The sequence below is a fragment of the Musca autumnalis genome, unplaced genomic scaffold (assembly GCF_047663935.1).
Source record: "Musca autumnalis isolate F117 unplaced genomic scaffold, ASM4766393v1 scaffold_2, whole genome shotgun sequence".
Taxonomy (NCBI): domain Eukaryota; kingdom Metazoa; phylum Arthropoda; class Insecta; order Diptera; family Muscidae; genus Musca; species Musca autumnalis.
The window spans coordinates 110,057,632-110,075,046 of record NW_027411755.1 but is presented as its reverse complement, the minus strand read 5'-3'; the positions used below and the strand labels follow the sequence as shown (position 1 = coordinate 110,075,046).

The 17,415-nt window shown below is 33.9% G+C and overlaps 2 protein-coding genes across 11 annotated transcripts in view; one reads left to right on the top strand and one right to left on the bottom strand.

The window, feature by feature from the left end:
* Positions 1–14,512, top strand: part of LOC141394459 (facilitated trehalose transporter Tret1-like) — a 54,691-nt gene extending 40,179 nt beyond the window's left edge. For all 10 annotated transcript variants that reach the window (XM_073968840.1, XM_073968833.1, XM_073968835.1 and 7 more), the window contains 3 exons: positions 13,254–13,597; positions 13,662–14,083; positions 14,163–14,512. In XM_073968840.1, coding sequence (XP_073824941.1) covers positions 13,254–13,597; positions 13,662–14,083; positions 14,163–14,363 — 967 coding nt within the window. In that variant the 3' untranslated portion in view covers positions 14,364–14,512. The remainder of the gene's footprint in view (positions 1–13,253; positions 13,598–13,661; positions 14,084–14,162) is intronic.
* Fign (Fidgetin) overlaps positions 6,093–17,415 on the bottom strand; it is a 39,633-nt gene continuing 28,310 nt past the window's right edge. The window contains exon 8 of the mRNA XM_073968813.1: positions 6,093–8,232. Coding sequence (XP_073824914.1) covers positions 7,987–8,232 — 246 coding nt within the window. The 3' untranslated portion in view covers positions 6,093–7,986. The remainder of the gene's footprint in view (positions 8,233–17,415) is intronic.

The following is a 17,415-nucleotide window of genomic DNA, read 5'->3' as shown; positions in this document are numbered from 1 at the left end:
ATCTCTAAAACTCATCGAGTTACAGCTAATTTACTACGAGTTTGGCATAATTCAACAAAACAGATTTTTGAGTTTATGAAGCACTAAAACACTTCAAATCATGCTTGATCATGCACAGAAATTTAGCACTGATATCTGGCTACCTGTTTGCTAAATATGGTCCAAGTGGTTATTCTATTTTTTGCGTAATAATATTTTTAAGTTAGGAAGTCAAATTTGAGTGGTCAACTTAAAACGCTTTTTTCTCGAAACTGGATTTTTTGTAATGTGTCACTCTTTGAGTAAATGAGCGATATGTTAAGAAAAAAGATCTCAGTATGAATTCACTAGCGAGTCAATTTTTGGTTGTCGCGGTTTTATTTCTGCTTTTAAGTAAAAATTATTATAAAAACGCTAATTATTTTAATGAGCACTATTTTCACGGAGGGACGTCAGTGAGTATATTGAATAATATTTGTAAAATGTTCGCGGAATTTAAAAAAATTGACAAAATTTAAAATGTTATCCTATTTTTTTTTAAATATACTACGTATGTATGTGCGTAAAAAATTGGCAACAATTATTTTTAAATCAAAACGGGGTATCAATTGAGACCAAAATTATAATGATCGGGACAATAATTTGGATTTGGAATTTTGGTTTGAAAAAATAGTTTTCACATGCATTCTAGAGTTGAAAGTATTAGAAAGAATGTATAGGGGTACTATTTATATGCATTTTGAAATATGTGTAAATAGCGTAATTATGGAAATCATTTTGTCCGTAAGTGATTTTCATGTGCAACAAAACCATACCTTTAAATTTGTATATATTTCTCAAAATTCCATTTGGAGGCTAAGATGTAGCATCGGCTGCATCATAGTGTTCCAAAACCTATAAAACATCGCTAATTTGCGCAGAGTGCACACAATATTTGTCCGCATCCGATTTCACTGTCCACCATGTAAATCTACATCGATATATATATATATATATATATATATATATATATATATTTCAAGGCGGTCAATGAAGAACCGTGGATGTAGCATCACACACTATATTTGGGATAAAAGTATGTGTAAATCGCGTAGTTATCAACAATATTTTGTCCGCATCTGATTTTCATTTACAGCAAAGCCATATCTTTAAATCTACATCGAAATACCTACATACATATCAACCTTTTTGTAGAAAATTAACTTATGTTGAAACTGAGGTATGGGGTATTGTAACTCGCGATCAGTTTTACTACACCATAACTTTTGACCGCATTTCGGTAAAATAAACTGTTTTAGCCCGATTCACCGAGGGGTTTCTTAAAATAATAATTTGAGCGGAAGCTGTGGTCGTACTAATGTAAAAAAATCGGAAAAAATCGTTGAAACAAACGAGTTTCGTTATGTTATTTTCCAATTGGTGGTTTTACAACACAATGTAGAGCTTAATGCTCAAAGGAGAAGTTAAAGAGTACACTTCAGAGTTGAAGTGTCTAATGTATGATTTTTTAATATATCCACTGTATCTACCTCAAACGGATGCTGACATTTTGAAACCTGAAAAATGGGTTTTTTTGAATTTTTGCTCTAATCGGGACGCGCAGCTAGATTTCCCTAAAAGCTTATTACTTGATTGCAGTACTCGCGATTTCGCAGTTTTTAATGTATAACATGAGGGTGTAGCCCTCACAGGATCACAGTAATCTGCGCCCAAACACGAAATTTTTGTGCGTAAATTTTTCTCAAAAACCTATTTTTTTGGTTTAAAATTTACAAACGCCATTTGATTTCCGTGGAAACCCGCGTAAATTTAGTTTTTTTTACGTTCTGAATCTAACAAGCCACGACGCGTAAAAATCCACCCACTAGATCGGCGGAAATGATACCCCTCAAATTTCGAAAATTTGCAAAAAATTATTTTGAAAATATCGCATATTAAAACGCGTTTTGGATGTTTCAGTTCTACTTAAATAAATAGATCGATACGCGTGTTTAATCTGCGCGAAAACAGATATTGAAAAACTCTCGTAAATCCAGAGATATAATAGATTTTTTCTAAAAATTGAGTGCGGTACGGTTCTTGATGGATCGCATTGAAACGGCATAGAATGATGTATTTTTTAATGGTGATTATTGAAATCGGATGCGCATAAAATGTAAATGAACTTCGCGGAAATTATGACCATTTTACTGTATTTTGCACCCTAATATGCAGCAGATGCTACATCGTGGCCGCCAAATAGAATTTGACAAACTGTACATCAAATAAAAGGGATTGATTCGCTGTGTTGGAAAATCGGATGCGCATCATGTCATTTTCATAATTACGCGGTTTATATGCGTCTCAAATGTTGTAATATTCAATATAACATTATTTTAACGTTATGCCACAATTGGAATTCCTTGTGATTTAATATAAGGTTCTTATAATATTATCCAATAGGAAAACTATAAGCGAAAAATTTGTTACAACGGAATATCATCATTATTGCGTGAAATTTTGACGAAAATGCCGAAGAACTCAAATATTTTTTCTCCAACTTTTCCTATAAAACCATAAAAAAATAAAATTAGAATAATATGATTTTAATTTTTTCGTAATATTTTCTTCATACTTTTGCAAATAATATGAATACCCAGCAAAATTTGACGGAAGGGATTCTTTGCGATTACGTGATTTCATGTCATCTTTTGCATTGGTTCACAGGAAGTCGTGGAAGATCCGATCTTTTCATTAGGATTCGAACCAATGCAAAGGAAGTCGTGAAAGATCCGATCTTTTCATCAGCATTTGTACCCATTCCATCGATCCAATAGAGATGATGTTTGTGTTTTTATTTACACACCTGTTTATTTTCATTTTGGTATGTTCCAGTACTGCAAAAATCTACTAATTTTTACTATTTTTTCCGATAACATAAAGGAAAAATTGTTATCGTAGTAAAAATAAGTAGATTCTTGCAGTTTCTGGGACAGACCAAAGTTGTTAGAACTGTCGTCGTGATGTTGTCTTACATTTCCTGCATATCAAACAACTAAAACTTCTAAACAATTGGTATTATATGAAGTCCCAACCATCGAGCTAAAAATAGAATCGGACTGCACACATTGCTATTTTAAAAGTTCCCTTGTCTGTTCTAAATCTGACATAGAATGAAATCAATCAAATCTCGCTTCTTGGAATTTGAAAAAAAGTCCGAAACGAAAAGGAACAAGAATCTGAAAATAAAGAAGAAACTACTTTTGGAAAGAAACAATTAAAAATAAATTAATTAAGCATAAATGGTATTTTCCATAAAAAGTCCCTCCTCCCCGTTCGTTACATTTTGTTCTTAGAGATCCCTAAAGCAAGCCGGGTTGTAGATCCCTACATATTTCCGTCACTAAACAAAAGAGTATAAATTACCAAAATGTTACAAAATAACAAAATTATAAAATAAAATTAATTTACGAAATAAAAATACTTAAAGGAGAGCATTTGGAGTCCATGTTGAAATCTGAACTGGTGATGGGAAGATAATTGAAAAAACCTTTTGTAAGATGAAAGAATATCAGTTGCGGAGAACGGAGGAAGTAATCTTTTGCGTTGCAGCGGTGGTGATTACATTACAATTTTGGATGTAAACTTTTGAAAAACTAAACTGATCAATTAATTGTAGCTATTTCATGAATTCGTTTGAATTAATAAAGAGTTTTGTTTTTCATGAAAACCATATTTCAATACAGCATTTCCATTTCCCAAACAAGACATGAAAATTTCATGCCAAGGGGTTGGTGAAAATGACATGCCAAAGCATTGGTTAAAATGACATGTCAAAGCATGGGTGAAAATGACGTGTCAAAGCATTGGTGAAAATGACATGTCAAATCATTGGTGGAAATGACATGCCAAAGCATTGGTGGAAATGACATGTCAACGCATTGGTTAAAATGACATGCTTAGGATCCAGAAAAGAACGTCATCTTTTGGGGTCCACGCTCATATAAAATTCATCGATGAAGATGCTAAAAAGATGACATGCTAGATCACTTGCACCCATGATTGAATGTCATCTTTGGCATCGAACATTTTGCTGGGATACTATAGCTCCAACCTTCACAACTTAGGTTTCATTTTATTCCTCAGAATGTCTGGATGCTGTTATAATTTTTTTATATATTTTTCGTAAGTATGAGCGCTATTGTTTCAAAAATATGTTTGTAAATACGTGAAATTATTTAACAAATTTAATTTTTCGCGAATCCATTGAGACTTTGCGATTATTTTTTGCATCATCGCAAAGGTTACGAATTCAGTTAACGATAATAGGATATAATAGCTAATTATATTAAGCTACGATTTTTTTAGAATTTTTTCTAATTATCATAATTAAAACGGTCATATCTTTTGCGCGCAACGATCAAAGTTAGTAACGAGAACAGATTTGGAATGCTGATTTTTTTCTTAATCTATGTACCAAAAATTATTGATGTAGTATCAAATTTTTTTTTTGATTTTTTTGAAATGGAAAAGAAAATTTTAGACATTTTTCCTGATATATATATTTCAAGTCGATGAATAAAGAACCGTGGATGTAGCATCACACACTATTTTTGGTATAAAATGAATATAGTTCCCTTATCAGTGAAGTTTTTAAATCTCTGTTTCCGCAAAAACGATGATGCTGTATCAGTTTTTTCATTGCAGCGGAATCGACCCACAAAAACAATTTTAGGTGGTAGGAATACTTTGGAATTTCTCGTATCTCGCGTTTTAGTAGATGAACTTTCACTAGAAATAATTTATTAGATCCGGAACATAAAAAACCAAAATGTGCAATCAAGTACGAGAAAATCGAATGACAATTGTAAAAATTGGGTCCGAAAAACATGCGTTTTAGAAAAATGTTCGATCAAAATTTCCATATTTGGATACAAATTTGTGTGAAGCTGTGTAGACTAAATTCACGACACATATGTACATACATCAAATAACTAAGAATCGCGAGTCCTACAATCCTATAAATGATTTTTTAAAAACCTGTTTTCGGAATGGAATTAGAAGAAAATTTCAAAAAACACCCAAAATCTGGCTTCAAAATTTCAGTATTATTTAATGACAGAAATGAAAAGTGTGGTGGTTGAATCACAAATCGAGAGAAAACAAAAAAGGCACTTTGGCTTCAACCCATTTTTTAGCATAAATATTCCCTGTAGGAAATGTCTATAGTGAATCTATACTGACATACTACTGACATTGTCAACAGTACTACTGACAAACTGTAGACAACTCATGTAATTTCCTATAGACATTTTGTATGAACGTGTCATTCGAAAGTCAATACTGACATTGGAACTAGTATGTCAGTAGTAAGTCAGTAGTTGCTGAGGAACCATGTGTTGACATTGGAGGTAGTGAGTCAGTATAGACATTGGAGGTAGTAAGTCAGTAGAGACATGGGAAGTAGTGAGTCAATAGAGACATTGGAGGTGTGTTAGTGTGCTTAAAATAGACGATGAACTGAACTTATACTTTTGTTTAAATAGTATATTTTATTAAAGAAAAACATATATTTATGAAAATGTTGTGTATTTATTTCAGCTAAAGTCCATATTTTGTTGCTTCAAAATTTGAAGAAACAAAATGTTTAACAGTGGGTAATGAAATTGATTACTAAGAGAACTGATGAGGAAGTTTGGCTGCTTCCGAAACTATAGTCTTCTCTGCCTCCGCTCGTAGTAATCAATTTCATTACCCACTGTTAAACATTTTGTTTCTTCAAATTTTGAAGCAACAAAATATGGACTTTAGCTGAAATAAATACACAACAAGTATTATTTTGCAGTCCAACAATACAAAGCCAACAACAATAACAGGCAATCAACACGGCCTTACTTGTTGACTACGCATAAAGCAAAAACAACATTTTGTTGTGATCTCTGCTTACTGCAAACAACACTACTTATGCTTGTCTTCTTTGCGATGCAAAGACAGCATAAAAACAGTAGTGGGTATATTATGATTTTGATTATTCTGACTCAATTGTGCGGTCAACAGATTTAGGAGGATACAGAAAATTTCTCGTTCTGTTTAATTTTCTGGTCACTCTTATTGACCTGTTTATCGATACAGAGTCAGCGGTTAAGAGAACTGATGAGGAAGTTTGGCTGCTTCCGAAACTATAGTCTTCTCTGCCTCCGCTCGTAGTAATCAATTTCATTACCCACTGTTAAACATTTTGTTTCTTCAAATTTTGAAGCAACAAAATATGGACTTTAGCTGAAATAAATACACAACAAGTATTATTTTGCAGTCCAACAATACAAAGCCAACAATTTATGAAAATAATAAAAAAAGGTACACATTCCGTATTACAGTCTTTTTATCTTTATAAATGGCCCAAGATTCCACATAAGCACAAAATTAATAAATAAAGCCAATGTTTTCAAGGCTGTCTAACCAATAGTGAAAAAATCGTTTTCATTGTCAGAAATATCATCGCCTTTTTATTTTCTTGGTCATAAGGATCAACCTGTTTGCAAAGTGTTGACTTTGTCACCATAATAGTAGACAAAGTGTTGACATGTCGACACATGTCTCCATGCTTCCTACAGGGTAGCCACAGCTTCTACGCAAATCTTTTTAGGGTAATATTTTTTGCCAAGCCCAATTCATTTCATTTTATCCAAAAGCATTTAACTTGTATAATATATAACCACAATACACGAGTTATAAAAGGGTAAACCTAGGTTTTAGCTATGTTAAATTTTCAAAAATATTACCCATATATCAACCTATTGTGACACCTTAAATTACTCTTAGGATAGCTTCTACTTGTATTGATTACTCCAATAATGAATTAGATAAGTAAATATAATCACTCTTTCCACTTCGCTGATCCCTCTTAAGTACTTTCTCAGATATACGATATTTAATACTTGTAGCCTTGGCCAATTCCCTTCCGATTATAAGTAGACGCGTACTATAATGATGATTCCTACCGACTTCGAAGTCTCTCTCTTAAATAATGTAACAGTAGTGGGATTCTCTAACTCATTTTTTGAGTTACCGACAAAAATCGGAAAGTTATATTACATATTTTATTAAAATTATCTTTATTTCTTAATTGTCGTTTTGTTAATGATCATAAGCTTAAATTATTTTCATCATTATTTCATTGGTAAACATTGATTCACTGTGCAAGATTTTTTTATCAGTAGTAGTAATATACAGTGACAGGCATGTCAGTATAGAGAAAATGGAAAAAACCAACATTTCTTTTCTATCCCGGATAATGGAGGTAATCTGGTAATCGAGGTTCAACTGTATTTTATTAAAATTATCATTATTTCTTAATTGTCATTTTGTTAATGATCATAAGCTTAAATTATTTTCATCATTATTTCATTGGTAAACATTGATTCACTGTGCAACATTTTTTATCAGTAGTTGTAATGTACAGTGACAGGCATGTCAGTAGGGAGCTGCCTGATCTAGAAAGAGAGGTACAATGTTAATAAAGAGAACTCCTAGATTTACAAGCCCATCAATAGGTTTAAATAGTATTCACACTGATGCAGACGCAGATGCCACAAACAACTATAGTGTGAATGCGGAGAAAATCCTCCATCTATCGCTGCTGAGGAGCGTCAGCTGCCACGACAAGCCAGAGTAGATTTGGTCCAACTATGCTCGGGATGGTGTAGCCGTCTGAATTCCTAAAGGGCAAGGATCGATAACGTCTGTAAACATCTGCAGAGCACATAGCCCGCACTACACATGCACCTTTTCAACCGCTCTTTCAAGCCTACTCAACTAACTCCAGTAGATCTGTAGTTTCGTCTCATCGAAACAGCCACATTCCTAGAACTAGAGATAGACCCAGATCCAGATTAAGCAGGAAAACGAGCAAACAAACATATCCAATACTGTTGAGTTTTGTAGAAAATTCTTTTTCTGTCACTCCGGAGACACGCCAAGGAAGATCGTTGGTGAATTACACAAACAATTTCTATAGCCTTATTGTGATTACGTTTTATCGCGTATGTCGACACTTCGGAGTGACTTCCAAGGCGATTGTTTACATTTATTTAATGATTCAACACATTTGAACAAACATAGAACATTTTTGATCTGATGATTATATGAGGCGGTGCTGCAGTGGTAAGCATTGCACTCTGTAGGTCCGGGTTCACTTCCCAAGTCAGGCAACAAAACATCACATTTTTCAAATGACAAAATTAATGTAGGCGGAAATTGCAAAGAATAATTTCTCTAAAAGAGAAGAAAAATAAAAAAATTATTAAAAATAAATAAAAATAAAAAAAAACATTTAAATTAAAATAAATAGAAACAAAAATATTTTTTTAATTTCTAGAACTATCGCGTAAATGATCTTCTAGAAGTGGCGCTGGAGTGACTTCCAAGACGACACACCGGTGTGGTTCATTTCTTCACAACGAAGGTAACTTCAGGGTGACTTCTGCGACTATCGCCGCGACTGTTTTCATAGCCCTGGGTGACACGCCTAAGTCACTTCCGCGATAGTTTTTGCTTGCAGGGTAAATACGTATTTTCCATTATCACCGCAACGTGTGTGTGCATGGCTGCATAATTATGCAAGCAAAACCTATAGCGGAAGTGACTTAGGCGTGCCGCCAAAAGCGATGAAAACAGTCGCGACGATAGTCGCTGAAGTCACCCTGAAGTGACCTCCTTTGTAAAGAAATGAACGACGCCCGGGTGTCGTCTTGGAAGTCACTCCAGCGACACTTCTTGGGGATAATTTCCGCGATAGTTCCTGGAATTAAAAAATATATTTTTTTATTTTAATTTTTTTATTTCTTTCAAAGTTCGCTTTTAGGCAATTTATAACTAGGAATTTCCGCCTCCATTAATTTTTTTCATTTTAAAAAATGTGATGTTGTTTTGTAGCCTGACCAGGGAAGCGAACCCGGACCTACAGATTGCAAAGCGAGTATGCTTATCACTGCACCACAGTGTCATATAATCATCCGATAGAAAAATGTCCCATATTTGTTCAATGTGTTGAATTATTAAATAAATGTAAACAATCGCCTTGAAAGTCACTCCGAAGTGTCGCAATACGCCATAAAACGTAATCATAATAATGATGTAGAAATTGTTTGGGCAATGCTCTAACGATCTTCCTTGGCGTGTCTCCGGAGTGACGTCTTATGCGAAGGAGTAAGAAACTCACTTCCAAATGCTGACAGGGAATGTATTTATAGACACTGCGTGCATTAGTAAATGTACTTGTATGTGTGTTAATTTTAGATTCTAAGATTTAGTGTTAGGTTGAATAATCAAATAAAGTTGAGTTCCTTTAGTGGCGTCGACGACTAAACATCTAACTCGGCGTTTTCACTTCGGTTTTCCTTAGTGATGAGACTAGGAGTCAGTCTCATCAAATACTATTACAACAACAACAGCGTGCTTTGGATGTAAATTGGAGTGCATCCTATCCTAAAGATATTGTTCTAATGGACTGCATTTTTAGGGGTTATGTTCCTGTAAAAAGAATAAGTGAAAATGTATAATTAGACTAGCTGGACGCGGTGCGCTTCGCTACCCCGAATAAGGTAAAATATATTTTGACAAATTTATTTGTAGGCCAATTTTCGTCACTCATTCCAACTTCATTAAAATCGGGTATATAAAGAGTGTTTGGTGCATCAAATACATGAAATCGGACGAAAATATATATGGGAGCTATATCCAAATCTGAACCGATTTCAATATAATTTGTAAAATTTATTTCTAGGCCCAATTCCGTCACACATTCCAAATTTCATTGAAATTGGACATACATAGCGTGTTTAATGCATAAAATACATGAAATCGGCCGAAAATATACATATATGGGCGCTATATCCAAATCTGAACCGATTTCAATATAATCTGGCAAGCTTATTTCTAGACCGAATTCCTGTAAAAATCTAAAATTTGGAGACATTATCTGTTACCATTCTATAGATATTTGCATAAAAAATCTAAATTTTTTGGAGGTACCTCCGATTCTGATGCTATATCTCCGGATCAACGCGGAATTTCAGGAATTTTTATAGCCTATGTTACTTCCAGGCCATGTAGTGATATACTCTGAAAATTTCAGGAAGATCTGTTCAGCGGTTTTTGAGTCCATAAACTTCAAACAAACAAACGTACAAACATTTTTCTACTTTAAATATATTGATGTCATACCAGATCACTTGTACATATGATTTAACTGCTTCTTTTGAGCAAATTTGTCGCTTGGTACTTACACACTTACAAAATTTGTAAAATTGAGTTTTCCTTTTAAAAAAATCAAAAAAATTTCTTGATGCAACATCAATGATTTTTGGCACATAGATAAAGAAAAAAATCGTCATTCCAAATATATTTTTGTTAATAACCTTGACCTCTGCGCGCAAAAGATATGATATGATAATTTTAATATTTAGAAAAAATTATAAAATAATCGTGGCTTGATATAATAAACTGTTATATCTTATTACTGTTAACTGAATTTGTACCCCTTACGATAATGTCAAAATACTCCTAAAATGTTTCAATGGATTCGCGAAAAACCAAATTTATTACAAATTGTATTTATTTTCAAATATATTTTTGAAATAAAAGCGCTTATGCTTACAAAAAATATTTTAAAACAAGTAAGCAAAGTCTATAGTCGGACGGGGCCGACCATGTGATACCCTACACCACAACCTCTAGGAATTAGCTATGTGCAACCACTTTGCACGCTGAATGTCCGGGTATGATTCCCAGGCCTGGCCACATCAAATTTCCAACGGTGGAATAATACCCCTTTGTTATGCTACCGATATTTCCTGAGTGTTTCAGCCATGAAAAACTTCTCTACAAGTGGCAACTTTGGACACGCCTTTCGGATTCGGCGATAAAAAATAAGTCACATATCACGTAGCATGAATCCATTGGTATAAGATAAGCCTCCCTTGTCGCTACTGGGATATTTGTGGAAGAATTATATACATTAGACATTTCTAAACAATATGCCAAAATTGGAAAATTCACAATGATTGTGGGTTTATTGAAGACCTATCGTCCTCACATATGCTTGGTAATGATCGCAGTTTTGTGATTATCAGGGAATTTCGAAAATAGTTCATTGTGGTTATATACATATTTTATACCTATAAAAATAACTAATAATGAATAGAAATTCAAATAATTTGCATGCAAACAAATTTATAAATCCAAAAATTATTCATATTCAATTACACACCAAGTATGATAGTATAAGTCAACTCCGCTAACGGTGACATAACCTCAGCATCTGACCAAAAAAGAAAAAAAAAACAATATCAATGCCGTATAAAAAATATATATATTTTGTTTGTTCTGTTTTAGTTGAAGATTCAATCATATGATTGCTTAAGTCTGGAGTATTCCCCCATTGGCTTAACTTCATCACTTTCCTCTTTGCAGAGAAAAATGTTTACAAAACGCAATGACAGCATGCAAAATTTACTGATCGCTACCAATATCATGATTTCATTCCGGCGAAGGGAATAATCAATTGGCTTTTCAGTTTTTGAAATGATGTTTTTTAGTGAAAGCCTGAACTCTTTAAGCATCCAGTATTCTCATGTTAATGAGAATGATGCTCACTTTTCGGCTTTCCCAAAAAAAAAAAAAAACACTAGAACAAAATGTTTGCAAGCTGACAGCACGATTCAACTAAGAAATCATCGATTTCTGTTAAGTTGAAATAACATCAGCACAGTTACCTGTGAGTATGTTGTTGGAATTTTATTTACAAAATTCCGTTTTGCGCGTGTCTTCGCTGTTTTTTGTTTGTTCTGTTTTAGTTGAAGATTCAATCATATGATTGCTTAAGTCTGGAGTATTCCCCCATTGGCTTAACTTCATCACTTTCCTCTTTACAGATGAAATCATGATATTGGTAGCGATCAGTAAATGTTGAAATTTTTGCTTTATAGTTTACCTATTGGCGAAAGTGTTTAGATCATTATATTAAATCACAAGGACTTCGAATTGTGGCATAAAATTAAAATAAAGTTAAAGTAAATATTACAAATTTGGGGTGCATAGAAACCGCGTAGTAGTGGAAATGACATGATGCGCATCCGATTTTCGAAAACAGCGAATCAATCCCTTTTATTTGATATACACTTGAAATTCTCTTTGGTGACCACGATGTAGCATCTGTTGCATATTAGGGTGTAAAAAACAGTAAAATGGCTTTGATTTCCACGAAGTACATTTACATTTTATGCGCATCCGATTTCAAAGATTACAATTAAAATATACATCATTCTATGCCGTTTCAATGCGATCCATCGAGAACCGTGGATGTAGCATCGCACTCAATTTTTAGGAAAAATCTATTATATCTCTGGATTCGCGATAGTTTTAAAATATCTGTTTCCCAAATTTTAAACACGCGTATCGATTTATTTATTTAAGTAGAACTGACACATCAAAAAATCGTTTTAATACGCGATATTTTCAAAAACATTTTCTGCAAATTTTCGAAATTTGAGGGGTATCATATCCGCCGATCTAGTGGACCGATTTGGACGCGTTGAAAAAAAAACTAATTTTACGCGGGTTTCCACGGAAATTGTATGACAGTTGTAAAATTTTTACCAAAAAATAGGTTTTTTAGAAACATTTACGCACAAAAATGGTGACTTTGAGCGCAGATTGCTGCGATCCTATGAAAAATACACGCGCGACTTCTACATAAAAAATGCGAATTCGCGAGTACTACAATCACATAATAAGCTTTTAGACAAATCAAGTTGCGCGTCCGGATTAGAGCAAAAATTACAAAACTACCTGTTTTTTTGCTTTAAAATATCAGCATCCTTTTGACGCGTTTAAAGTTAAAATTCGAAAAAATGATACGTAGGAAGCTTAAGGTCTGAATTGTATTCTTTTACTTTTTCTTTGAGCATTAAGCTGTGCATTGTGTTCTAAAGCTAATAATTGGACACTAACAAACAAAAACGTGTTTGCTTCAACAAATTTTTCACTATTTTTTACATTAATGTGGTCACAGCTTCCGCACAAATAATTATTTTACAAAATCCCTCTGTGAATCGTGATAAAACAGTTCATTTTACCGATACACGTTCAGAGTTTATGTTGATGTACAACAATTCGCGTGTTACAATACACCAAACATGCGCTTCAACATAAGTAAAATTTCTACAAATATGCTTATATGTATTATTAAATTCACCAAATAGGTATTTGATTTTAATTTCGTTAATCTTTTTTAGCATACGTGGGCGACTTTTGTCTATATTCGCCCTTTCTATGAATTTGGGCATACTCTTTGGTTTTATATTGTCTTCTTATGTACATTATCACATCATTCCACTGGTGGTTTCGCCGTTACCATGTTTATACTTACTGGCTGCAATACAATTTCCCGATACACCACAATTTCTTCTTCGTAAAGGTCTTTATACGGAAGCTCTCAAATCGTTTCTTTTTTATAAAAATATCGCATGCGACAAAGAAGCTGCTATCAAAGCCGAAATCCAAAGACAGTTTGAAGATCTAAAATTGTTGATATTACACCAACAAAATCAAAGTTCAAGTATAACATGTAGCGATTTTTGTAAGTATTGAAACAGTAAAATTTTAACCAACTTTTATAATTTGACATTTTCTTCCCCAATCAGTTAACAAGAAATCGCTAATCGCTATTTGTTCTGGTGTGGTACTGATGCTGTTGAATATGTTTTGCGGTTCGTTTGCTCTGGTCAATTACATGTCTAGCATTTTTGCTGCAATAAAAACTGAGCTGCACCCGGATATTAATACTATAATCGTGGGCGTGGTACAAGTTATTGGGGCATATATAGCCACCATTCTAGTGGATCGATATGGACGCAAGGTGTTATTGCTTGTATCAACTTCCGGCATGGGTGTGGGTCTGGCAGCTTTTGGAATTTATGCTTTCTTTGCTGAAGAAACAGAAGTTGATCTTTCACTTTACAGTCATTGGTTGCCACTGCTACTGATGGGATTTATTATATTTATTGCTAATGTGGGAATTCTATCAGTGACCGTTGTTGTGCTAGTGGAAATACTGCCCTCGAAGGTAAGAGTTTTCATATACAAATGTACGTATGTATGTACATATGTATTATGTAAATATTTTTATAATTTTTTCTTTTTAGATTCGATCCATTGCATCCTCATTTTGTCTTGCCCTCCTGAGCTTGTTTGCCTTTATAGTCTTACGTATTTTTCCACTTTCAATGCATTATTTTGGATTATCGGCGACGATGTGGTTTTGTGCAACCATTTGTGCCTTTGGCTTGTTTTACATTTCCCTATGTCTGGAAGAAACTAAAGGAAAGTCAATGGATGAAAATTAAGCGAATAATACACAAATATCTATGTTGTGCACTTGCATATGTACAATTATATATTTGAATTCGAAAACAATGCGGTATCTTAATTTGTGAAATATAACAAGTAAAAAACTATCAGTCGGCTATGCCGACAGAGATATACCCTCAGCCTATATGAATTGAAGCTTTCATTTACGGTCAGATCGCATGTATTTAGGGTCTTTTCAGTATTTTGTGGCATTTTTTTTTTTGGATATTTGAACTTGCCGACGAAAATGCGGATTAGAATTAAAGATCAAAAGTGTTGCAGAGGAGGTACTTAAAGGAATGGACCGACACAATCCATTATGGAAGTGGATTTTATTTTGGGAGCGCCCACTAGTCATTTCAGTGGGTCATCATATAACTTTGCCAGTAAGCATGGACTTGTCCACGGAAAACATAATATCGATGTAAACAGGACCAACGAGGTATAAATTTCCAAAGGATCTTCGACAGACCTTACACTGCACTTATACGGTATTATTTAGTGATTACAAAAGAAAATTTTCAGATAGGCTTTGATATTAACGAAATAGACCTCGATGACTGTCAGTTTTGCTTGTCAATGTGTACTATACTTTAGACACAAATGTTGAACTTTTGTGGGGAGGTACCTTTAAAGTACCGGAAGTCGTGGACCAAACTATAACTATGACAAAATATGACGAAGGCCAAATCGGTTGATCAGTTCGAGAGTTACCGCGCTCTCCAGCCACTGCATATGGTCACCATAGGGGTTTTTACGTCTTTCGAACTGTTTTCCCAAGAAGTACGGACTTGCCCCTGAAAACACTTTTACCGTCGTAATTGCAAGTTGCTTCAACAAAAAAATTGAAAGTGATTCGAGAACAGGTCCTAATTTTGTGTGCCAGGTACCCGAAGGAGTGGACAAATATAGTCCATATTCGAACCTGATCTATATCTGGTAGATATATTAGGATGTGTAAAGTATGGACCAAATCGGTCACTCCCTTCAAGAGTTATCGTGTGGACAATTTTTCCGAACATTTTTGAACTTTTGTGGGGGAGATACATGAAGGAGTGGACCGATATGGCTTATCATCGAACTTAAACTATGTTTAGGAAAAATATTACGAATGCCAATTTTGGACCAAATCGGTTGATCCGTTCGAGAGTTATCTTGCAATCCAACCTCTACACACGGTGTCATAGGTTTTTTTTGCAACTTTCAGGCTATTTTCGCAGGAAGTATTGACTTGCCCCTGATGAAACTTGTACCGTCGTATGGGGGACAGTGAATACAAGTTTTTACAACAAAAATCAAAGCAATTAGAAAGCAGGTCCTAAACTGAACTTTTCCGAAATTTTGTGTGGGAGGTACCCGACGGAGTGGACTGATTGAGTCCATACTAGAACCTCATCTAAGTCTGATAGAGATTTCACGATGTGCAAAGTACAGCCCAGATCGGTTACTCCCTTCAAGAGTTATCGTGCGCAAAAATTTTCTGAACATTTTGGAACTTTTTTTGGGGGGTACCGAAAGGAGTGGACCGATATAACTCATCTTCGAACTTAAACTAAATTTGGACAAAATATTACGAAAGCCAAATTTTGGACCAAATCGGTTCGAGAGTAATCGTGCGCACCAGCCAGCCAGACAGACGGACGTTGCTAAATCGACTCCAAATTGTCTGAAACGGATTTCGTCCAAACATACATACTCGTTAGCATAAAAGCCGATGGTATAATTACATTATGGGACTTATTTATACGTTTTTAACCAGTTTGAGTAAGGGTTTTACCAGCGAATTGTCCGCAAAAACATTTTTCATGAACATTATCTACTTTGAAAGCAGGTGGGATTGTGGTCTGCAGATGGTAGGCAGGAAATAAAACAATAATTTCATGTCTATACAAATAATTGATCAAATGGGACACAAAATAACTTGTAAATGCTTAATGTTTTGAATACACCATTGCGCAAATCTAAACTCGATCTAAAAAAAACAAACCCCAAATAGGAGTTATATTCCTTATTCGCAGGAATGAGTCTTTTAAAAAACTAATTCCTACGAATAAGGAATATAATAAACATCTGCAATTGTCACATATTTCCGTATTTATGCATTTCCACGAAAACAAATGCTACGCTATGTTCTGTTGTATCAAACAGCATAACAGTGCGCGACGTGCAATTCAAATTCTTCCTTGCTATGTCGCGTCGGCTCAAAAACGACAACAGCACAAGAATTGAACCCCCAAAGCGAATTTTGAATGGTGTGTCAATAAATATGTTCTGCCTAACAATTTTTCAATCTAACAACCACCAACGAATGAAAAATGTACATTCATAAATAATACGATGGAGGTAAATATCTTTATAGCTGAAATAAGAATTTTTACCTGAAGATGTAATTTTTTTGTATGTAGTTAAAGGGTTTAAATTCACAAATTAAATTTTTATGGTGTAAAAATAAATGAAATTAAAAAGGTTATACTTTTGGTAAAATATTTATTTATTCATTCATTTTTAATACCGAAGGCTCTCTCAAGGCAAACAAAACATAAACATATAACATCGGGCATACGTCTAAAAACTATATTTATAGTACATAATAGTAAAACATAAATAAATAAGTTAATTCAGAAACATTTAGTTTTAATTGAAAGTTTAAATTAAAAGATGTAAAAGGTAAAAATAAATAATAACAAACATAAATATTTTACTTCATAGGAATTCAATTTACCAAAAAACATAATATAAAAAATAAAACAAAAACATAAAATAATTATAAAAACAAAAATAAATCAAAAAACAATGTTTAAATGCTTAACAATGTTTAAATGCTTAACACCAGAATCACCTACACTTTTAGTATCTATTCCAAGAATTGACCTCCTCTCGCATAGCATATTACGACCTTTTGAAAATATTCTTTCTGATGGTGATGAACTAGCAGGTGTAGCGAATATCAACGCACCTAACTTATGGAGGTATGGAAATTCATTCTTACGAGACTCCCACCATTACAATACATTGAAATGTTTATAATACAGAATTGTCTGAGCGCTG